Consider the following 24,368-nt stretch of genomic DNA (forward strand, 5'->3'; position numbering starts at 1 on the left):
ATGATTCCACTTTCCAGTCGGACCAGTCCATCAGCGCAGGGCACTGAGGAGGAGATGGCTGAAGCCAAAACATCATCATCATCGGAATGCTGTGAAGTCATCAATGTTACTGTGAAAACTCCCACGGAACGAGAAGACTTCGTCATTAAAGGAGATTGCACCACCAGACAGGTTGGATCCATGTCGATACTAAAGCTTCCTGACCGGCTATAGACTCTGTCCACAGTGGTGGAAAAAGTAACCTGCTCAAATGTTTAAGTAAAAGTATCAATATTGCAATACAGAAATAATCTGTTACAATAGTCCGGAATTCAAAATGTAGGCTACTTGAGTAAAAGTATGAAAGTGTTGGCATCAAAAATGTACTTAAAGTAGGCTACCAAAAGGCTGTGAAATGTTTGAAAATAGATAGGTATAAAATAGGGCTAAAGTGGTTTGTGTGTTATAATAGGCCTATTATGCAAAGTAACTTGTAACTAACTTGTTCAAATACATGTAGTGGAGTAAAGGTAGGACTACAATATTTGGATCTGAGATGTAGTGGAGTAGAAGTAAAAGTATTGGAAATTGGAAATACTCAAGTCAAGTACAAATACCTAAAAAATTGTACTAAAGTACAAGACTTAAGTAAATGTACTTAGTTACTTTACACCACTGGCTATATTACAGAAATTAGCAATTTGCCTCCCCCCCAGCATTAGACTATTTATTTCTAACTGCATTTCTGCATTCTTAGTTCCTTTTGCATTGTCATCTGCAAACGGTACCCTATTTTGCATGGTGAGATAACTTAATAATTCATTTGTATGCATAAGGCTTTATAGTCTAACCCTAGTGCTGTATCATCCACTGCCCCATATAGCCAGCAAAAGCAACTGTGAGCAAATGCCTGGTGTTCGTTTGATTTTCCAACCACTAACACCCCCTCTATTTCCCTGTCCATCTGGGCGTGTTTGCTTTTAACAAGCGAAGTTGAAAGAAATTGTGTCTGAGCGGTTTGGGACCACTGAAGCGCAGTTTGTGCTGATTCACTCTGGCCGGACCCTCACTGAATCAGAACCGCTGAGTCTGCTTAAAGGACAGGATGGCTCAGTCAGCCTTCGCATGGTCCTCAGGTACACACCACACACACACACACACACACACACACACACACACACACACACACACACACACACACACACAGTGGTGTGATATGGATTTTAGAAGTGTGGGTCCTCTAAATTCATGACGTCATGCGCGCACACTGTTTTTAATTATCTCACCCCTGCACACACACACACACACACACACACACACACACACACACACACACACACACACACACACACACACACACACACACACACACTCACTCACTCACTCACAATATACATCAACACAACATACACAATACATACAAATTTCTAAAAGAGCCTTTGGTGTAAATATCGAAAATAGCAGACCTCCAAGCTCAGTCGGCTATTTTCGGTGCATTATACCACACTGAACTGAGCATAATCAATTCAATACAAAAGATGTGGCGTAACATGGATTTCTACACAGAAAGGGCAATTCTTTCAACATAAGATGCTGCTTTCAAGTTCAGGAGAGTTTGAACAAGGCAATTCTCTTGAATGCTGCCTTCAGGTATGGCATGGAAAGAGGGCATTTGCCTTTCTTTCACCAAGGGTCTATGTCTATGTGTGCACATGCCTGGCTATCGTCACCATAAATATTTCACTGATAATAACCACACAATGGTTAATGTCTATTTGACCTCCTCTCTCAGGTGCGTCAATCTGTCTGTCCCGTCCAGCCATGGCCCTGCTTCAGAAACGGCCCAATCATCAGAGATCACACCTGTCGTTAATCCCAGCCCTGATAGCCTGACCCCACCGCCCACCTCTCCTCTCTGCCTGGGTAAGATATGGAGGAGGACATTAATCTCTGCCTGCTTTCTTCCTCTCTCTCTGCCTCCGCACATCCCCGTTCACAGTACAACATTTCAGTGTTCATTAAACTCTGAAGAGTGTACACATTAAGGCTGGGCAATATATCGAAAATGTATTGATATCGAGGTGTCAACATGCGAGGTATACATATCGACAAAATTAGGTATTGGTGTATGTGTCAAATTAATGAACAGACATGCTATGCATGCACGTAGCACATGCACAAAAGCAGTCCATCTGTAACCAGGTGTGGTTATTTCAATGAAACCATTGTTGGAAAATGGAAACAAGGCATTTAATTTCTTTATTCTATGTGTACTGTGCAGTGTGTATGCATGGGGTATGCTTGTGAGTAATATCGATATCGAGGTATTCAACAACGTTATCGAATATCGAAGGTTTTCCTAATATCGCCCAGCCTTAGTACACAATGGAACCAAATGGACCCTTACTGTTCAGTTACATTTAAATTAACACAAAGGATTTTGCTCGGTAAAATCCCGGCCCAGGTCCCTCCCATTCTCTCTATCCCCACTGCCTCCTCCGCGTCACTGGGTCACCCTGTTGTGTTAATATCTTGGCATTGTGGTGTTTGTTAAATAATTAATAAGTTAAATAAGTATGGATATATATAAATCCATAACCAAAATAAGAAGAGACGAGCCAAAGGACGTATATCTTAGATTGCTGTATTTTGGCATTGTGGTGTTTGTTAAATAATTAATAAGTTAAATAAGTATGGATATATATAAATCCATAACCAAAATAAGAAGAGACGAGCCAAAGGACGTATATCTTAGATTGCTGTATTTGAGAGGAGTCAGACAGAGGAGACAAACAGTGAGCATACCATAGCGGTAGCTTTCTAAATCTCTCTCTCTTCCAAGATGGAAGAGAACATGTATATAAAGAGTACAGTTATGACAGTATAAGATCGTGGGACTCATTCATTTGTTCCCAGATCATAACAAGGAACTGAAGGAAGACAGTGACACGTAGTTGGTAATTTTCCACTAGTGACATACAGTATAAACCAAAACATGATTACAGTCATGGCAACCAAAGTTACCATGACCTGCAATCTATTAGCCTGAACTCACAGTATCCGACCAAAATGTGGTCTCTATACTGTAAGTTCAGTTCATAATATATATTATATGGTCATATGAGCTTCATACACAAATCACAGAATTATGTATCATAATTCTGCTTATCAGTGTTGACTACTGGTTTTCTTCTCTTCCCATCCTCCTACAGTTGAGGGCATGGGACAAGGAGCGACTATCACAGTCTGCGGTGGCTTCCCAGCGCTCCAGGGAGAGATGGAGAGGCAGCTGCTGGCTGACCCAGAGATGATGTGTAGTGTCCTGGGCAGCCCCTTGGTGCGGAACACACTGTCCACTGCCAACCCCCAGCTCACCAGACAGCTCATACTAACCAATCCCCTGATGCAGCAGCTCCTCCAGACAAACCCTGATTTAGCCGATGAGCTCAACAACCCAGATATCATTACAGAGGTATATATGTTGCTACATGAAATGTGAGGTGTGCGCAGGACAAGCTGTTATGTATTTGTGGTGTGGGGGTAATATTATGTGCAGGCTGGGGGGAAATGGGTGGGATGTGAATTGCTTTTTGGGTGTGTAACTTCTTTCTGTGTGGCAAGCCCTGTAAATAACTGCAGTTAAATCCTTTGTATGCAAATGGTTATTTGGTACAGTATGTGTGCCAGGGGTGGAAGCCCTGTAATATTACTTTATTAAGACAAAGTCATTTTACGTTATTTACATATAACAATAATTATTTGACTTTGTACATATGCAAAAGACAAAAGAACGTTAGTGTCTAGATTATGGTTTCAAAATGAGCAAAAATTAGTTTTCCACTTTTGTAGTAAAATATGTCTGAAACTGTGACATTTGTGAAGTACTTGTATCTTGTAAGGACATGGTAGGAGTTAAATGGACTTAGTGACCACTCTTCTCTCTCCCTCTCTGTCCATAAATCATCCTTTTCCTCAGATTCTAGAGTTAGCCCAGAACCCTGACATGATACAGGAGTTATTGCTTAGCCAGGATATGGCACTGTGCAACCTTCAGACAGCACTAAGCAATCCAGAGTTGACCTCTGATGACAATCGCCTTCAGAAGACTGATACTAAAGCACAGGAACATAGCCTCAACCCACCTCAGGTACAAAAAACATTGACCAAATATTCAATGAAATAGAGAGGTGATTTCCTATAATTATATGCATTTTCCACTTTCATGCCCTATAACATTAGCCTGCTTCCAGACCATAGACCCCGCCCACTCTCAGAGTGGACTGTTTCTCTGGTCTGGAGCTGAGTATGTGTATCGGCAGTTATCAGCCAAAATTTTCGGCTGCTCCAATGAGCGCGGGGGGTGGGTCTAACGAATATCCAATCCGCGCCACATCCCGTTTTTTCAAGCGACGTCATCATCAGAAGACGAGGTGCTCACGTGGGTGCTCACGAGAGACCTGTTGTGATTGGGTTCTTTTTAAATCAAAGCACCTCCCACCCCCCTCCCTTCCAGAAATCGCCCACAATAGGGCACAGTTTCAGACTACTGCGTGAGCTGAGTCTGAGATCAGGCTACTATAACAGATTTCCTGCACTGCCGTACTGATTTCAAACTGCTAATAAAGTATTCAATCAATCAATCTCACATTCTTTACATTAATGCAGAGATGTGCACAAATACATAAAGTATCTTGTTACTTACTGTACAGCATCAGCGAGGGGGAAGAGTAGGATGGAGATGCTATGTCCTCTAGGGCTGCACGATATGGACAAAGTGTAATATCTTGTTATTTATTCCAACAATACGATGATATATTGTGCAGCACTAATGTCCTCCCGGTGGGGGCTCCTCACTGGATGGTGAGCCAGTAGGATAATACAGTGGTGGCAAAACACATACATGTTTGGGTAGGATTAATTGGTAAATGACTAAATTGGGAAAATAAGAGTTTTTTTTTAATAATTGGCCATACTCAATGACATCCAACAAAATATTAATTACAAAAGAATTAAAGGAGCTATAGTCAACTTTTTCTTGAAAAACGGATGCTAAAATTAAAATAATGTTTTGAAAATATTTTATAAAAAAATAAGCTTCATATATGTGTTTCTATTCAAAAATGACCACAAAAAGCGTAAAATAATGATAAAATAATCAATTTGGCCATTGTCAGACCGACACTTTGTTTACATTCTAGTCTATAGACTAGGATGTAACACTTTGTTTACATTCTAGTCTATAGACTAGGATGTAAACAAAGTGTCGGCCCTACAATGAAAAAGTTGACTATAGCTCCTTTAAGTATCTTAAACATATTTAATTGAAATACTGATACTTAATTGAGTCTACAGACTTGCACAAGAGACAGACAATCTCTCAAATGCATGTCCACGTTAACACACACACACACACACACACACACACACACACACACACACACACAGTCTCTCTCACACACACACACACACACACACACACACACACACACACACACACACACACACACACACTGTCACACACACTGTCACACACACACACCACACATGATTCATTTCATGATGGGGTTCATGAGCTCCATTAGCAGTTAAGTCAAGGTGAACCTACCATATAGACATTGGTGTACAGTATGTATATTTAGCCTGTCCTTCACGCTCTCTTTCCTTGATTCAGATGGGAAGAAACCTACTTACCACTTCATCATCGGGGGGATCCCAGCCAATCAGGAAAAGAGAGCAGGCCCCCCCTCTCTCCAGCAACGGGACAGTTCCTCCTTCAGACTTGACTGCCACCCCCACTACTGGTACCACCACGCAGAATGCTGTCACTGGAGGTACAGTAGGGCATTCACCAAGTATTCGAATATTCGAATATCAATGTCACTATTCGACGTTGTTCACCGAAATCGAATATTAGTTTCTTTTTTTTTATATATATATATTTTTTATTGTTTTCTCTTTAAAAAATATATAGTTATAAAGCCTGGCTAGATAGAAAGTCAGAAGAATGATTTGTCAATGCCCCTGGTGGATGAATTTGTAAATGCTCTATACCAGGGGTTCTCAAACCTTTTTAGGCTGTGACCCCCAAAATAAACATATTTGAACTGGGGACCCCCATCCTGACAAGCACCCCAGTTAAAATATGTTATTTTGGGGGTCGTGGCCTGAAAAGGTTGAGAACCACTGCTCTATACCACCAGGCATGCAGTCCCTGTTAGAGCAGATCACGGCCAGTCCCGGTCTGACGGAGAGCCTGCTCTCTGGGCCCTATGTGGTGAGCCTACTGGAGAGTCTCAGCCAGAACCCCGATGTAGCCGCACAGGTACACACACACAATTCAATTCAATTCAAAGGGGCTTTATTGGCATACGTTTACATTGCCAAAGCACGTGTCAAAATAAGATAAAAACTGTTGAAAATGGGGAACATAATATACACAGTTGGAGGGGTTACAGCATTGTGTAATTATTAGAGATGTTACCGATCAATCGGCAATGGATCGGATCGGGCCGATCAAAGCGTGATCGGCGATAATCGGTGGTTTAGATCAAAAGGTAAATTCACCGATCCGATCGGATAGGTGCATCTGATCAACCAGCCGTTCAGTATGCCCACTTGAGGCCATTTTGGGGTATTGATTTCCACAGTGCTGAAGGAATAATTCGTTACTGCTATGATAATAAATACATAGTAATGCTGGTAAATAACTATAAGGCAAACATATAAATGAATTCATGAGTGAATGAATGAATTAAAGTTAAAACATTAACATTTAGAAAATATAAATAATAACTTGATCGGATCGGTGATTGATCGGGATCGGGTGATCAAAATTTTGTGATCGGTGCTCGGTGATCGGTTCCAAAAAACCTGATCGGACCATCCCTAGTAATTATGTAGAAGAATTGTGTTATTTTATGTATATAGCTTTTCTTTTTTTCTTGATACGATTTAAATAGTATAAGAAAAATCAAAACTCTGATTTAAAATGTGTTTAAAGGTAGCAGCTCTGTAGGTACAGTAGCAGCTCTGTTTCATACTGTATGTGCACTGCAGTAGGTCTAGATGGTTTCTAGACCTTAGGGTGGTTGTGTTCCAGTCGCTAGCCTTCTTTTATCGCAACAGTTCTTTACACACACGCACGCACACACACGCACACACACGCACACACACACACATTTTTGTTGTTGTTAAGTAATGCTTTAACAAATGCTTTTTGGACATTCAAGGTTTCTTCACGACAGTGACAATATGGTAGATGTTTGTGCTGTTCCAGATGCTGCTCAGCCACCCACTGTTCTCAGGGAATCCTCAGCTGCAGCAGCAGATGAGGCAGCAGCTTCCTCAGTTCCTCAAACAGGTGAGTCTCCAATATCTAAATAAATGTTCTCCCCCATACGAAGCTGCGCTCACACTATAGCAGGGGTCTTCAACAGGGGGTCCGGGACCCCTAGGGGGTCCTCAGAGTTACTACAGGGGGTCCTCCAAATCTTTGTGTCATTTAACTCAGTGTCTCTAGTCTGTGCTTGGTTAATGTAGATGCAGAGTCCAGAGCTGCTGTCAGCCATGTTAAACCCCAGGGCCATGCAGGCTCTGCTACAGATCCAACAGGGGCTCCAGACTCTGGCTTCAGAAGCACCTGCCCTCATACCTGGGTCAGTAAGAATACAAATACACTCCGATACAGTATCTTTAGACTCTAGTGTAGGTTGACCAGACGTCCCGGTTTGGCCGGGAGTGTCCCGTTTTCAAGCTGCGTGTCCCGGTGTCCCGACAAATATCTCTAAAACACTACTATGTCCTGGTTTTCAACATTCCCTACAAAATTGTCCTGGTTTTCACCAGAATTAAAATATGGGTCCCCATCCAGAATCAATGGGGGTACATTTACTACAATATAATACATTTTGTTGTCTTGACGAATTACAAAAAATATTGTTGAACTCAAGTCTCCATGATGTGACTAATCAATAGAAAAAGGTCATTTTGGGGGTGAACTACTCCTTTAATCGCAAAAGTAATTGATAGAATAATCGTTAAGAAATTAATTGGTAGTTGCAGCTGTAGTAGATACCACACTTTCTTGAAGTTTCTATTCTGTGTTTCTCTTGGTTGAATGTTACAGTAGGTTTGTACTAAATATATCGTGCCACTTCTCACAAATCCCAGTGGTTTTAGACTTGTTGTTTTTGCAGGACTGGGCTGGGAAGCTTTGGGACAAATGTCACCCCTGCCGCTGAGCTGCCACCTGAAATCGGCCTGGATAGCCAATCAGGAAATAGTTCTGCATCGGCCACAGCGTCAGAACAGCAACAGCAGTTTGTACAGCAGATGTTACAGGCATTGGCTAACACCAAGCATCAGGTACCTAAACCAGAGAGTCTCAATCTGTGGGCCGGGCGGGGGGTGAACTGGGAGGATATTTTAAGTGGAACTGCAAATAATTGGCAAAATACTAAAGGCCTGTCCATACTCTCTCCGAAACCGAACTTTTCGTCGGAGAGTTCTGACTTTTCGATTCAGATTCCATTGATAATATACCGGTATGTCATTATAATACAATTAAATAATAAAAAAATATATATTTGGGGTTATCTACTCAGGCTTTTGTGAACACCACAGACAGTTTTTAAGTTGCTTGATGCAGTATTCAGGATATTTTATATTCAATATATCAGACGCGTCCCCTTCTTATACAAACCCATTGTAACTTCAATGGTACTGATATTGTCCTTTTAATACGTGAGGTGGGCGTGGGTTTTCAACTACTTTTTTCATTTATTTAAGTTACAACAATGTCTTATAAAATGACTATCAACAACTTTGTGGTGTGCGACATTGGAATGCGACCAAGGATAAATCAAACTCCATCTCACCAACACTAAATGGTGGCTAAATATGCTTATGTGGATTATAAATCTTGGAATGCAAAATGCCTAATATTATTCTGTAATTTCTGAAAGTCCAGAACAGAGGGAGGTTAACTCAAATCTAAGGCACTATAGTTCTCAAAGTGGGGTCCGATGCCTAATGCGTACCAACCTGAGGGCCCTTGAAATAAATGAATAAAATGATAACCACTTTTCTAAGGTTTCAATAGTGCCCCTCCAGCCTCCACCCAAACACATATTCATTACATGTTGACTATAATATACCCTAGAATTGACTCAGCATCTCATCTCCTGCCAGGTCCAGTGATGAAAGTGATCAAGTGTTCACCCCTTGAGGAGCTGAAAGTACGTGAGCTGACGTATACAGCCATACATTCAGGCCCTCGTCAACACGGGAGGAGACCTCACCGCTTCGATGGAACATGCATACGTATCCAAGTTCACACACACACACACACACACACACACACACACACACACACACACACACACACACACACACACACACACACACACACTGCTGATCAATGCTGAAAAATGACAGTGTACTCAGATAGCTGAAACACACACTTAAAGCCATGCTGTCCATGCTTGTACGCTTACATGCCAAGCATATTTGCTTCACTATATAGAACATTCCATTGCCTTTGAGTCACTGATTATCCTCTGACACTAATTTTCATACTTGGTCAACAACACTAAATGTCTTTATTTCTTCTCACCTCTAATGTTCATCCTGAACCTCTCTCCACACCAACACCCTATTCTCATGCTCGAGGAGAGTAGGTGGACAGCTGTGGTGGGAGGCTTTATGTTTTCTGGCTGTCCGTAAAATGTAGTTTAAGGACATCTAAATCCATAAACATAATTTGTTTTGTAGATTTATGGACTAAAGAGATTAGATTAGAAGAACTACTGCAGTATATGTGTGTCTCACATCGCAGTATTGAACCACATGAACCCTAGCACTCTGGGCATGTCATAACAGGTGAACATTTGACGAAAATAGCAGATCTAATAAGCTCACATGTCTCCACGATATGCCTTTTCAGAGGTATCGTATATATCGTGATACAATTGAGGGAGCCTTGTAAGAAATCCTGTTGAATCGTTAATACAGAGAATTCATTGTAGAATTCAATTTAAACCTGCATTTTGGTCTAAATCAGTAGCTCTCAAACTTAAAAATGTCAAGGTCTCCACTTAACTCTGACAGTATACAAATGAAACCAAATGGACCCGTAAGGGTCCATTTGGTTTCATTTGTATACTGTCAGAGTTACATACTTATAAAGTTCAAATTAGACCTTGAAAAATAACCATAAAAACCAATGTGAAAAAGAATCGTGATAAAATCGTGTATCGTGATACAGCTTGGGAAAATATCGTGATATTGTATTTTGTACCGTATCGTACATCTGCTATTTTGATTGAAGAGAGTTGGCGTAGACTTGAGACAAAAAGGAGGGTCCCAAGTACAGACCCCTGTGGACACTACATTTTAAGTGAATAATGGCTGTATGTTGTTTGCATTCCTCAAACTGAAGGCTTCTACAGGATGAAATGTTTCATCCGTTGTTGTGTTCATATAAAGACCATATTCACAGAGCAGTCATTTTGTTCCTACCATCGTATTTTAATTAGGGCTGTTTGTTTCAGGACTTGTCTTAAGGAAATACTTTCAGGATCCTCTGACTTTGTGTTGTGGAGTTGAACTAATACTACCTAGATTAATATTCTACTGCTGATGTTCAAATGGATTATAAATGTAAAAAATAAGAAACTGTTGATTCCACACTACCTAGATTAATATGCTTACTGCTGGTGTTAAAATGGAGCAAAAATAAAAACGGTTGATTCTAGAAATGTGACCAGCAACCTTTGCCTTAATCTTCATTTTTATCATATGTCAGTTGTTTTCCAAAATTGGCAGTTGAAGGCTGAAGAGTAAATTGTCGCTGTTGGGTGTTAACCTTGTAACCTTGTATGTCCAAAACCGTTCCTTAAAATAAATTACATAGGGCATTCATTTACGGGTGAAAAAAAAGAAAAATAAGAATACCCCATAAATAGCATTTTGCATTCTTTTGTACTGTAGCATGATGAACACTAGAGGGCAGCGACACCCTGGTGGCCTCTGTGTTATAGCAGATTCATAATCACAGGTTCCCATGAAAGGAAAACACTGAAGGACAATATTTATTATTATTATTAGTAAGACGCCTCAGGGCGACCAATTCTTGGCCATCTGGCCAGTGATGTATATCAGACCAGTTACCCATATATGGAGACCCCTGGTACCCATCTATGGAGATCCATGTACTGAATATGGTACATAAAAGGGATTATGGTAAACTCTTTTATGCACATACATGGAGATCCCTGTCTGAACCAGCCACACATATATTGTCTGTCTTCCTCCATATATGGGCATTCAATTCAATTCAATCTTATTAGAGTGTCAAATCATAACAAGTTATCTCAAGACACTTTACAAAGGCTAAAGAGCCATGAGAGAGAGGGAGGTTGCCTGCTTAATAAACCAGACCGAACACAACAACACCCCCTGGCGGTAAACGAAGTGTGTGATAGAGGCTGGCAACGCCAGGCAAAGAGGGAGGGGGAGGCAGAAGGGGGGAGAGAGGGAGATTCCCATATGAAGTCCTGTTAGATATGGGCTTAATATTGACGACATCAGGGATCTTCATATATGGGCATAAAAAGGATTCTGGGGAATACATGGACTTCTATAGGTGATGTCACCTGTGATATCACCTTTGATGTCACAGTGATGTGTCAGGGGAACCACAGTTTCAGGCGTGACCTTCAGAGATACACAGATACGTGCGTGGACAATGTGCCGGTTTTCATAGGAAACTTGCGACCTACGGTGGTCGCAATTATTATTTTCAACAAAACATTCTAAAGCACAACAAACAGTTGAAAGTACAGGTTGTCACAGGCCAGAGGTTTTGGTTTGGTTTATTAGGAAAAAAATATTGTACATTCATAGAAATAAATATATTGTAACGAGTAACGACACATAGTCTAGTTGAGGTTGTGCACTTCCACTGTGATAACCCTCATCTTTTTCCCTACAAAGATTTTGTTGTTGCTATATGTCTTTATTTTATTTTATACAGATAACATATATAAAAAATAAAATCTGAAGAAATGAACCTTTTGATCTGGTTATGAAGCACCACTACTGGAGAACTGTGAATTTGTTTGAACGTTTATGTGCATATGAGCCTGTTCTCTCACATCCCATTCCTTTGCTTGTGTCATGACTCTTATCAAACCTACTGTAATAACAGATTGTTTGTGTGTGCGTGTGTGTGTGTGTGTGTGTGTGTGTGCGTGCGCGCGTGTGTGTGTGTGTGTGTGTGTGTACGTACGCGCACACGTGTGTGTGTGTGTGTGTGCATGCATAGATAATAGTGGTGGTATTTAAGGTGGCGTTTGTGTGTTAGACATGTGTCTCTTAATGTCAATCCATGTGTACCTACACTATACCAAGTGCTGCCTCAAAGCATGTCTTGTTGTTTGTCACTGACAGACTTAAGGGCATTTTGGATCACTAAATATGTGTATGTGTCTCTTAAGTGTGTGTAGGCCCCCATGAGCCTGTATGTGTGAGATATGAGGAGCCAAAGGGGTTTGTTTGGATTAGAGGCTCCTGAAATATCCTGGTGGGGTTTGAAGATGACTCACACCATAAAATAAACTGCTCCGCCATGCTCTGTTGTGATGTGTGTATGTGGTGGGATCTTCCAAAGAAGCTTAAGATCATGGACAACAGCAATGTGTGTGTGTGTGTGTGTGTAGTGTACACGTGCACTCATTGACGTCTTCTGATGAGATTTAACCACTTAATCCCAGTAGTATTTGTTGACCGGGATCCCCCAGGGCAGGGTTCTTTACTTGGTCCCATCCTTGTATCCCCTTTATACCAAATGTCTTTACCCATCATAGCTGATCCACAATATCACAACAATCCTAAGCAATTTATATTAGTACTTTGTTGTATCAAGGTGGCTTTCAGTGAGCAAAATGGTCATTACTTCATTGTAACAGGGTTTAGTTGCTTTCAGCGTGCAAAATGGTCTTTAGCAATAATACACTGTTATTTTTGCATCCGGGTGACACAACAGTGACATCACTCAAAAATAGCAACATCTTTAATTACACAAATAAAGCAGGATTTTGACCAAGACATTTTGATTTATTTTGACAATAAAAGTTGATTTGCCTGATGTAAAAAGGATATGTAGATAATTGTGTGCTCACCTGATTTATATGATTAAAATCTCTCACCATTGTATTTTAAGAACAAATCTCTGGAAAGAATTTCCATCTCCAGCTTCCTGAAATTCCATCTAGAATGCCAAACAGATACCTAATCATTTGGCATCTTCTAATAGAGGGGATGCATAAAGTGAATGGCAAATCTTTAACATTGTTTAATGCCATCAGATAGCACTTTTCTGTTTGGATGTATGGGCTGTCAAGGCCAGAAAGTAGGCGTTCCCGCATAACTTTAGGGTATGATGATGATGTCACGCCGCACATGCATACCCTCTATATTTGTAGAATACCATTATTAGAATAATACCTGTAACAATATATGATGCTTTACATAAAAGGCAATAAATTACAAGGGGAGTCATAGTGAATAACATCACAGGTGTGAATGCAGCCATGAGCCCAGAGTGATGTAGATCATCAAAGCGGTGATGTTATTCACCATAACTATTGTGAAAGACGTACAGTATCAGGGTTTCATGAGGACTTCATTCTCTGTAGTTGTGTGGCAAATAACACACTAATCAGATTAGTTGATCAGAATTCATTGTATAAAATATTTGTATAAAGGCTTCATCCTGCACCCTTTAATACAATGTGAACGAAGGGGGTATTAACAGTAACATGATATCTAAGCAGATATGACCAACTCTTCCCATTGGCCTGTCTCACCAATAGATTATCATCACTGTAGGGTAAAAAACCTTGTATCTCCATTTTTTTCTTTTTTGCATAAATGAATGTCCTACTTCATCTGGTTGTGGAGTTAAGCTTGACATGGAACACAGACATAAAAGCTACACACAAAAATAGCACAAACGGCCAATCTACAACCTGAGCTGTGAGATGGTAGATTTACCATTTTTGCCATTTCCGTTTTAAAGGTGAAGGTGACAGTGGTTAAGTCTGTCTGTGCAAGGGTTTCATCAATATTTAACAAGAGCTTGAGACTAAATAGCTACATTGGATATATTGGAACACAGGATCCTTTTCCACATTTCCTGAAAAGCAACAGTTTTGGAGATACAAGGTTTCCACGCGTCAGCGACATCATGCTAGTGTCTCTCTGTGGGAAATTATCGTTTATCATGATAAAAAACACTCAACGATAATCGTATCGTGGAGATTTAATTCATCGTGATATCGTCCTCAGTCATGCACTGGGATCAATTCACCTTTTATTTGCCGAGCTGCATATCCGGTATCATTTAAACCCTCTATAATTGGTAAAAATAATATACGTAATTGATACAGTCCTTTTTTCACTCTCTACCAAATATCGAAAAAAATAGCCGATCTACAAGCTTTGTGAGCTTGTAGATCGCCTATTGATCGCCTATTTTTTGGCAAATGTTCCGCCCCAGGATAATGGATTTTGATTATCGCGATAATATCGTAAATCGCCATTTCTTTTCTCACAATAATCGTGATATGAAATTTTCATATCGTCCCATCCCTAGTCAGTTGCCATGATCACAACTTGAGCCCGAGAAGGTGCTCCTCTATCTCTGTGGCGATGTCGGGGATGCTCCTCCTGATGTCCAGCGTCAGGGCGTTCTCCTCCTCTGTTGGCGGCTCCAGGGCGGCGAACTGGGAGCGCAGCAGAGCTGCCCCCATGAAATGTCCCCTCCGGTCCACAATCCTCTGGTGGATGAGATCGTAATCGCCGTACAGGAAGAGGAAGAAGACGCCAGGCACGGCGCAGTCTGGAAAAGGAGAGGACGTGAGAGCCCGGGACCCGTAGAGCAGGATCTGTCTGTAGAGTCTCTTCAGGGCAGAACACACCACGATGCAGTCACACCCAGCAGACCTTGCTCTGCCGGAAGGGAAGACACAAGTACATGCTGTACATGTAGGGATGCAACAGTTAATCCAACTCATTGATTTATTTAATTATAATTAAAATTTTAATTAAATGGATTTTCTAGATCAAGGGTCTTCAACGTTTTCAGGCCAAGGACCCCTTAGTTGAGAGAGAGATGAAGCAGGGACCTCCACAACCTGTTCATAGATTCCATATAGTTTCATCGTTTGACAGCATAATCATCAGTATATTTTGAATTAATGTAAATGTGCGCTTTCAGATATTTAACCACTTGAACCGTCAATACCTAATAAACATGACCTTTCACTCTGTACTTGGTATGCTCTTTTTCCCCTCTACACCAAACCTTTGCCAAAAATAGCCGATCTACAAGCTCACAACGCCTCGCAGTGTGAGGAGTTGTGAGCTTGTAGATCTGCTATTTTTGGCAACAGTTCTCAGAATATGGACACTAGTCGAGTTCAAGTGGTTAATATAAAAAGGATTGGAACCAAAACTCTCTTTCATCCTTGTTGGTTTCCACTGCATAACGTTTTAGGACAGTCTTTGTGATATTTTCATGGTTGCATATCCCAACTTCTGTGCATACGTGGGTATGTGTGTACAGGATATATGGGTGTGCGCTGTACAGGGTTGGGTGCACACTACATAAAGTTATAAAAGGCTTGAGTTAATGACGTGTACTCTCACCTTATAATGACATCATGAAGCTTGAGAAGCCATGGCAATCTGTCCTGGGGGGATGAATAATTCAATGTTTCTGTTGTGATTTCTTATGTTTCAAGATTACTGTATATTCAGTATATTCCAGAACAGGATGTGTGTATTCACTGGTATAATGTAATCTAAAGTGGTGAGCTTATTTGACAAAATAGAAAAACAAACCCACATACATTCACTATTGAGGGCAGTATTACAATGTGTATTATGTTCCTCTGAAAAGCAGTCAAACTAAATACAAAATGCATGATGTCAGAACATTAAAAAACAAAATGATAAATATTTGAAAAACTGCAAAAAAGGAAAAAATAATCCAAGATTCATATTTACACTTCATTCTTCTGCCAATGGTTCTTGTGTGCAATGACCATAACCACTTAAACCCTATATCCTATATAGACTTGGGTCCCCAAGGGATGCTACTTGGTCCCCTCCTTTTGTCCATCTACGCCAAATCTCATAGCCAGAAAGAATCCATCAACAAGCTCACAACCGGCTAGTATACTATGTTGCTCAAGGATATTGGCAGTGTTGCAGTTACACTTGCCGAGTAACACGGCAAGTGTGACGTCATAGCGTACCACCAAAGATCAAAAAAAACCATTGCACCACTGGATATTGGGGATCGAACCAGGAACCTTCTGGTTCCCAGATGGGCGCTGTACCGCCTGAGCACCTGCTACAAGTAAGTGGTGTGAATGATTGATTGAAAACTTCAAGTTAAAATTCACCTAGACAAGGAGACACACATTCACCCAGTGCTGACCTGGTCAGTCAGAGGTTCACCACGAGCCATCTTCTTAACGTTCTCTTCTGGGTGGTAGTCATCCCCTTCATGCAGGGGCCAACCTAGCTAAGGAGTGTAGCGCGCACACACATACACACACACACACACACACACACACACACACACACACACACACACAGGAGTGATGCCGTCAGACATGACTGAGATATAGGGATGGGACGATATGACATTTTCATATTACGATGATTGTGACAAAAGAAATTGCGATAATCAGAATCCATTATCCTGGGCCGGAACATTTGCAGATCTACAAGCTAAAAAAAGAGTAAAAAAAGACTGTATCAAGTACGTATATTATAAGTACCTTTTACCAATTAGTGTGTTTATGTGGTACCGGATATGCAGCTCGGCAAATAAAAGGTGAATTGATCCCAGTGCATGACGGAGGACGAATTTCACGATAAATTAAATCTCCACGATACGATTATCGTGAGTGTTTTATCACGATAAACGACAATATCTATTATCGTCCCATCCCTAGACCTGACTGAGAGATGGCTGGGAATAGACACTTTTAACAGCAGACATTTACAGGAATTGTAAGTGTACAGGGGATTGTCCGTGCTGGCACACAACAGTTGACACCAAAATGAAACACAGACACAATTACTGTTATTACCTCCCGCTGCGTTTGCCAATCAAAATTGAAAGCATAGATGTGTGTTTGTGAAAGGGGGGGGGGGGAGAGAGTCTTACCTTTTCTGCGAGGAAGGCCCCTAGTGTGGTTCTAGAAGGGAGAACAGACACAGACAAATAAGCTTGTGACATACGTGTGCCCCTTATGTATTAGAGCAGGGGTCTTCAACAGGGGGTCCGGGACCCCTAGGCGGCCCTCAGAGAGTCAGAGTTACTATAGGAGGTCTTCCAAATCTTTGTGTAATAGAAACTTTTTTTCTCTTTTTTATATAAAACCACTTGAACCCTAGCGTCCATATTCCGAGAACTTTAGGCAAAAATAGCTGCAAGGCTTTGTGAGCTTGTAGATGGGATATTTTTTGCAAAGAGGTTTGGTGTTGAGGGGAAAAAGAGCAGACTAAGTACTAGAGTGAAAGGTCAAGTTAATTAAGTATTGACAGTTCAAGTGGTTAAATATCTAAAAACACAAATTGACATGAATCCAAAATACGCTGATGATATGAAATCTCTGAAAAGGTTGTGGGGGTCCCTGCTTCATCTCTCTCTCAACTAAGGGGTCCTTGGCATGAAAACGTTGAAGACCCTTGTATTAGAGTAGCCTATGTTTTGGACACTCTAAACCTGCTCCCTGATTGCTGCACTAGCGTGCTAACTGCTTCAAATAGGATGGGCAAATGCAGAGGACATTATGTGCAAACATAGCCTACTCTAAAAGCAGTGGGGCTCAATTTATGATGACGATTATTATAAGAGAAATGAATCAGTGTTCTGATAGTATTGGCATCGAAATGTAGGGCTCAAAGTACCAAAAGTATGCATTATGCACAATGTCCCATTTCAAGTTTTCAAATGTATTAAAATAATATGAAAATAGCAGATCTGCAAGTTCACAATGCGTTGCGTTGCGAGGCATTGTGTGCTTGTAGATCTGCTATTTTCAAATGGCCGAAATGTATTATACAGAGCTTAAGTGCCCAGTAAGCATTTTGAGGTGTATTAGTTGCCTAATAGTCGTGTTTTTATCTTCTACACCACGCGTTGAAAATCAGTGTTGTAAAGGTCTAGATTTGATATTTTTGACTAGTTGTTTAGTCGGCTATATTTACACGGGTTGCTACATATACCACTATTAGTCGGATACAAAAAGTCTACATTTCGCCGTTAGCGGCCGTCGAAAGTAGTGAAAAATAGGGCGACGGTGGGATTCGATCCACTAATCTCTGACACTCAAGTCGGCGACGCTATCCACTCAGCCATCAATGCTGATATGATAGTATAGACTTTCTGGCCGTATTAAAAGGTGACATTGCCCACCTGTGTACATTGTTGAGGAAACTAAATGTTAGCGTGTGTGTGTGTGTGTGTGTGTGTGTGTGTGTGTGTGTGTGTGTACGCCCCGGACTCATTTTTGAAGCTTGTGATTGGCTGAACCGGACGTAGGGAGCGCTCCGTTGTAGTTACTTGGACCGCGCGAGGTGCACCAAAACCCAATTATCATGGCGTTTATCGTGCGCTTGCCCAGGCCGTAAATATAACGATTGCATTCACCACGGCTTCGTAACTCGCGCGGCGCTCCGCCGGCCGCTTGCAATGTCGTGGACAATAACTGAAAACGAGCGCTCTTTGCCGTTTCCATCCATCTTTCCCAGTTGGATCCATAATCACGCGGCACTGCACTGTCTGACTGACAGACGAGGAGTTCATTTCATCGTATATTTTTGTTTTAAAGACTTTATATTGACATTGGTTTAAAAAAAGGTGTTGAAAAGCCGGCTATACAACGACTACACCCAGACAAATAGCTTAATGATCGGATGGCTATTGGAATCATTTTACACCAATATTTCGAGATCAGTTCTGCAACGTGGAGTTGTTTTTTTAAAGAAATGTTTATTGAAATATGGATTAAATCTAATTGTCTAAATTCGGTGTAAATATAAACGTTGATACGGCGACTATAATTAGTTGGCTAAATCTCGGCTAGATCTAAACTATACTTAATAATGATCAACGGATATTATAATTATGTTAGTCCAATATTAGGAGATCAGTTAAGCACCTTACTGTTGTTTTTTTAAATAAATTGTTATCGAATCATGGAATAAATTGCAAAGTATATTTTCGGTGTGAATATAACCGGAATCTAGCCGGGTGAAATTAAGGCTAAAAAAAAACTAGTCGTGTAAAAAACGACTATTGCTCAGTGGGTGGTTAATATGTATGTTTTGTAACAATAATAAATCTACAAAGTAACTAGTAACTAAGGTTATCATATAATTGCAGTGGAATAAAAGTACAATAGGCTATTTGACTCTGAGATGTAGAGGAGTAGAAGTAAAGGTTTTGGAAGTTGGAAATACTCAAGTAAAGAAGCCTACCTACAAATACCTCAAATATTAGTACAGTACTCGAGTAAATGTAGCCTACTTAAGTTACTTAACACCACTAATGAAATGAATGTCAGTGTGACCAGCAGAGCACATTTCTCATCATAAAATGGGACAGGACCATAGAGCTATAGGACAGGACAGGAGCCTGAGGACAGGTGCGTGGCAACTAGGACGCGACCTGGCGTTTTCCAACGGGTCTGAGGCCCTAAGCTAGATGCAGAATAGATGTTCCAAGACCCACGTTTAGAGTGGACATTTTTTACTCAAATCTTTGCTTCTGGGGGTCCCTGGAACAATACATATCATTGTGGGGGTCCTTGACATGACAAAGTTTGAGAACCACTGATAGGCTATAGGGCCCAATTCTACAAATGTCTTCTAAATCCTACAGTTTTCTGAAGAAAAAAAAAGTATTTTAGAAAACGTATGATGCTCTCAAACTTGTCACATGTCAAGGACCCCCAAAATGATATGTATTTGGCAGCGGACCCCCATCTCGAAATATTTTGTTTCAGGGACCCCCAGAAGTAAAGATTTGAGTTAAACATATTCACTCTAAATGTGGGTCTGTTCTGCATCTTCTCAGACCCGTTGGCAAACCCGCACACGCTCCTGGGAGTCTGGGACAGTCAGTCAGTCAGTGAATGTGGATGAGGAAGGATGCCCCGCTCCCGCTGCCAGTCACCCGCCCCACGGTAAGGCCTGTCGCTCAACGAAAACAGACGCTCTACAAGCTCACGTCTCGTTCCATCGCATCGCGTTGTGAGCTTATAGATCGGCTATTTTCGGCGATCGACACCGTCGTACGACGGAATACAAGTGAACCGTCAAGGCCATGGTGTTATTGCGCCGCTTTGCCTTTGATGCACTTACTTTCCGCAGCCTGAAACTCCCATGACGATGTAGATCATGTTGCCCTGGTTAAGTTTCGGCCCCAGGCATATCGTGTGAACTTCTTCACGCAGGGAAATCTACCTTTGCTGCATCAGGAATAGTAGCGCCGCCGGTTGTTTGGCTGCGTACGTCATGACGCACAAACACAGAGCGTGTGCGCGCACAAGCGCTCACCCAGCAATGTACGTCCTAAAAGGGCCAGTGCTCTTATTCAGTTCATGCACAGCAGCACACACGCTGCACGCGTCGATCTGTTTCGTGGGTCGTGGACACATTTTTATGGGTCCAATAATTTGTTGTTTTGTTGTGCTTAATTGCTAAATTGCTAACTAAAAAATCAAACCTCGGTTAGAAGTGAAGCGGTGAACTGTTATTCTATGTGTTCTAGAGTTATGAACTCTGTGATCTGTACATTCTTTATATTCTGAATGAATGATTTTATCTGGAGGGCCGAATTGTCATGTGAAGCTTGACCAATCCTCAAAGTATCCAATGATCCAATCATCAGACCGGGACGGACACTACACACATTCTGGACGTACGGGACAGATAAAACCTGTTCATTCTGAACTGAAATGACCATATATGGACATGGGACACACATTTTGTTTTTGAAAAAACCTATTAATTCTGGACTGATATTCTGGACGTATGGGACAGATAAAACCTGTTCATTCTGGACTGAAATGTCCATATATGGACATGAGGTGACAGACATTTTGTTTTTGAAAAAAACTGTTAATTCTGGACTGAAATGACCATATATGGACATGGGACACACATGTCACTCATTGGCCACTCATTGGAAGCGTCTTTCACCGCTTCAAAAAACGTAGGTCATAGTTTACTACTAGTAAGACGCCTCAGGGAGACATGCAACCTGGGTCGCGCCAATTCTTTCAGGCCATCTGCCCAGTGGTGTATATCGGACCAGTTGCACCAGACCCCTGCATGATGATAGACACTAATAGAATCCCTTTTATGCCCATCAATATTAAGCCCATATCTGGGAATGCCCATACAATAGAATCCCTTTTATGCCCATCAATATTAAGCCCATATCTGGGAATGGCATGCCCATATGGACATATTGTGTCAGTCTAACCAATGTGGCTGACGCAACACAAGTCACACTTGCAAATTAATTCTGTCCTTGTCCCTTTTATGCCCATGGAGATCCCTGTCCCGATGTCATCCATATTAAGCGCATATCTGAATGCTCATATTTGTCAATGCCCATATATGGACGCTCCATGTGGCCAACACAGAATTCATTTGCAAATCAAGACTACTGACTATCATCACCTGGATCTGAAGATCATGACACTGACCTCATCAAGCCCTGGATAGGATATCCATACATGGAGACAACTGGATCATCACTTACAGAGTAGATCTCCAAATATGGAGCTGGTCAATACCTCTATCTGAACTCACTCCATATATGAGACCCAATGTACATGCACGCACCCATGTGCGAAGGGCGAGGTCACTTCTCGCCCTTAGGTCGTCTTACTGGTTATTATTTCATAACATTTTCAAAAAACATTCTCCAAAAAGTGTCTCTGGATGGAATTACATCACCTTGGCTTGAAATAGCATTTCAGGTACCTTTTGTGTGTGTGTGTGTGTGTGTGTGTGTGTGTGTGTGTGTGTGTGTGTGTGTGTGTGTGTGTGTGTGTGTGTGCGCGCGTGCGTGTGCGCGTGCGTGTGCGCGCGCTGCGCGCCATATACAAATGAATGGACCACATGGCTGTCAAGGCTATCCTCTATTCAGCCATTAATCATTTTTATCTGGTGTAAACCAGATCTTTAAAGAGATGATTTTCTGGCGAGACTTTCAGGAGACTTTCAGGCGACCTATTTGCCGATTGGCTGTCCATGTCACATGGTAACCGAGCTAGTTTCATGATTGGGAGCGGCCCTCCAGACGATGGGTGGACATTACTGCATTAGGGCCAATAGCAGGGGACTTTACCTCTCCTCCAGACTATGGAATCCTGGACTGGTAATGAAATATTTTGTCCAGCAGGGAGCACCATTCCTTCACACTTCACAGGCCAGGCCCTGTGGTCACACATTTCTGGACACCAATGTCTGTGTAACATACATGCATTCATACAACTGCGAGTCTGCCGCTGCGTGCTTGATTTGGCTGTACACGCTGACTTGTTCATCAGGAAACATGCTCCCTCGTCGATTGGATTTTACAAAACAGACCCGCGTCGTCACATTGAATCCTGTTTAAGAAGAGCTTAAAACACAACTTTCTAATGTTACATTGATGACGTGAGGAACGCTAAAGTCGTCTTGGTTACATAGTAGGCTATGCGAAAATAACAAAGCTCAGAGTCGCAAATTCAATGATCGCTGCATCAGCACACACAAAACACGGGCGTGAGAGAAGTAAATGAATGAAATGGACATCACGTTTAGCCGATTCAACGATTCCAAAAGTCATACGATTGGAAGTTATTGCTACATGCGGCTACATGCGTCTCATGCTGGTTTTGTTAGGCAACAGCCAGGGTCCAGGGAGTGCACAGAATTTTAGAGAGGCATGGGCTGACATTTCTAAAAGGGCCTTTTCATACGGATAAAAGTTAACTCTTTGAGTGCCACCCCTTTCACCACTAGAGGGCGCCCAGTGGCCATAGAAAATCCCATAGAGATATGCTGGTATATGCAGAAGCCCTGCAGCCATGACTTGCCTGAACACTTTCCTTTGTGCATGTACAGGAAGAGGATGAAGTTAGCTTGAAGTTAGCTATTGGCTACCAAGCATTTTAGAAGCCTTATTTTCGTCAACTTAGCCATGATTAAACCTTGCACACCTCATGCATGGGAAAAAAACAGAGAAGAATGAGCTCTAAAAAATCCAATGCAATCCTGGATTGCATTGGAGTGGATTTGTGCAGTTTGTTCACAGCTTTCAAACAAAAAAATCTGATTGGAAATCCGTTCAGGCATTCTTGAGATAATCGCCATTATGTTTTACATGTTATGTAAACAAACATGGCTGCCCTGTATGTTAGATGGGGTTGTATGGGGGTGGAACATGCAAAATCGCGATTGAAATCATGTTCACTAGATTTGATGGGGTCCAAAAAAAAAAAATCAAAAAAAAATTTTTCAAATTTTTTTTTTTTTTTTGAATATCCCGAACATGTTCGGGATAGGCACTCTGGTATGCGATAATATATCCCGAACTAATTCGGGATAGGCACTCAATGAGTGGCTCAAGCCCCTTTTGCTGTATGTGCGCACGTGCCTGGCGACCAGCGCATCACATTACAGACTTATAATTTCAATTTCTTTGCAAAAACACATTTCTTTTAGAAAACATTTGTATTCTTGTTTCTCCCAGTGTTATGGTTTTTAATGTGTAAATATAGCACTTTATTATGGGGAAAAACGTGTGTAGGCCTATTTTCCTTTTTTAAATCGCTAAAATAGCGCATTTTTGAACACATTTCCTTAACGGTTAACGGTTAATTAACTGATAAGGCCTGACGGTTATCGGTTAAGAAAAAATCTCCATTTGGCCATCCCTAGACATATAGCCTACAGTAAGTTAGAATATTATGAAATATACATGAGAAAGAACACCAACACTAACTTCAACACACCAATACACCAGATTTTAAATTGACTGTGTGTCGATTCTTGTTTACAAACTTTTACGTGTGGCTGCAAAGTTATACAATAGTTTAAGCAACAACAAGTCACATTATAGCCTCATCACATGGAAGTTATTATTTATTCAATAGATTAGCTTACAGTTTATTTAGACCCTGCAGGGTAGTTCAAGCAATTTACCTTTTTGTTCAATGCCAGTTAAAGGCTGCAGGCAATCTGATATCACAGAGAGTAAATATGACCTGCAGGTAACTGAACAGAGACTTCAAAAAAGATTGAGG

The 24,368-nt window shown here is 41.3% G+C and overlaps 2 protein-coding genes across 2 annotated transcripts; one reads left to right on the top strand and one right to left on the bottom strand.

Moving 5' to 3' along the window:
- Positions 1–12,509, top strand: LOC308295568 (ubiquilin-1-like; the record flags this gene model as incomplete). Its single annotated transcript, XM_080738620.1, has 11 exons — positions 1–171; positions 973–1,115; positions 1,772–1,902; positions 3,192–3,451; positions 3,956–4,126; positions 5,651–5,810; positions 6,180–6,301; positions 7,256–7,339; positions 7,519–7,634; positions 8,175–8,343; positions 12,486–12,509. The coding sequence occupies 11 exons, from the start codon at positions 1–3 to the stop codon at positions 12,507–12,509; spliced, it is 1,551 nt and encodes a 516-aa protein (XP_080594746.1).
- Positions 12,510–14,638: 2,129 nt separating this feature from the next.
- Positions 14,639–20,564, bottom strand: LOC308295038 (putative gluconokinase). The gene is made up of 5 exons (XM_080737983.1): positions 20,428–20,564; positions 17,225–17,255; positions 16,487–16,573; positions 15,691–15,734; positions 14,639–14,991 (listed from the first exon to the last, which is right to left on the bottom strand). The coding sequence occupies exons 1-5, from the start codon at positions 20,463–20,465 to the stop codon at positions 14,649–14,651; spliced, it is 543 nt and encodes a 180-aa protein (XP_080594109.1). The 5' UTR covers positions 20,466–20,564; the 3' UTR covers positions 14,639–14,648.
- Positions 20,565–24,368: the final 3,804 nt, after the last annotated feature.

The sequence above is a fragment of the Nannobrachium achirus genome (genome assembly GCF_963921795.1).
Source record: "Nannobrachium achirus genome assembly, chromosome: 12".
Classification (NCBI taxonomy): domain Eukaryota; kingdom Metazoa; phylum Chordata; class Actinopteri; order Myctophiformes; family Myctophidae; genus Nannobrachium; species Nannobrachium achirus.

Excerpts from the sequence above, each read along its gene's own strand:
- LOC308295038 (XM_080737983.1), bottom strand. The coding sequence starts at position 20,465 with ATGATCTACATCGTCATGGGAGTTTCAGGCTGCGGAAA. Across the intron at positions 17,256-20,427 it reads GGAGTTTCAGGCTGCGGAAA|AACCACACTAGGGGCCTTCC; the intron begins GTAAGTGCATCA and ends TCTCCCTTCTAG. Across the intron at positions 15,735-16,486 it reads GTGAACCTCTGACTGACCAG|GACAGATTGCCATGGCTTCT; the intron begins GTCAGCACTGGG and ends TCATCCCCCCAG.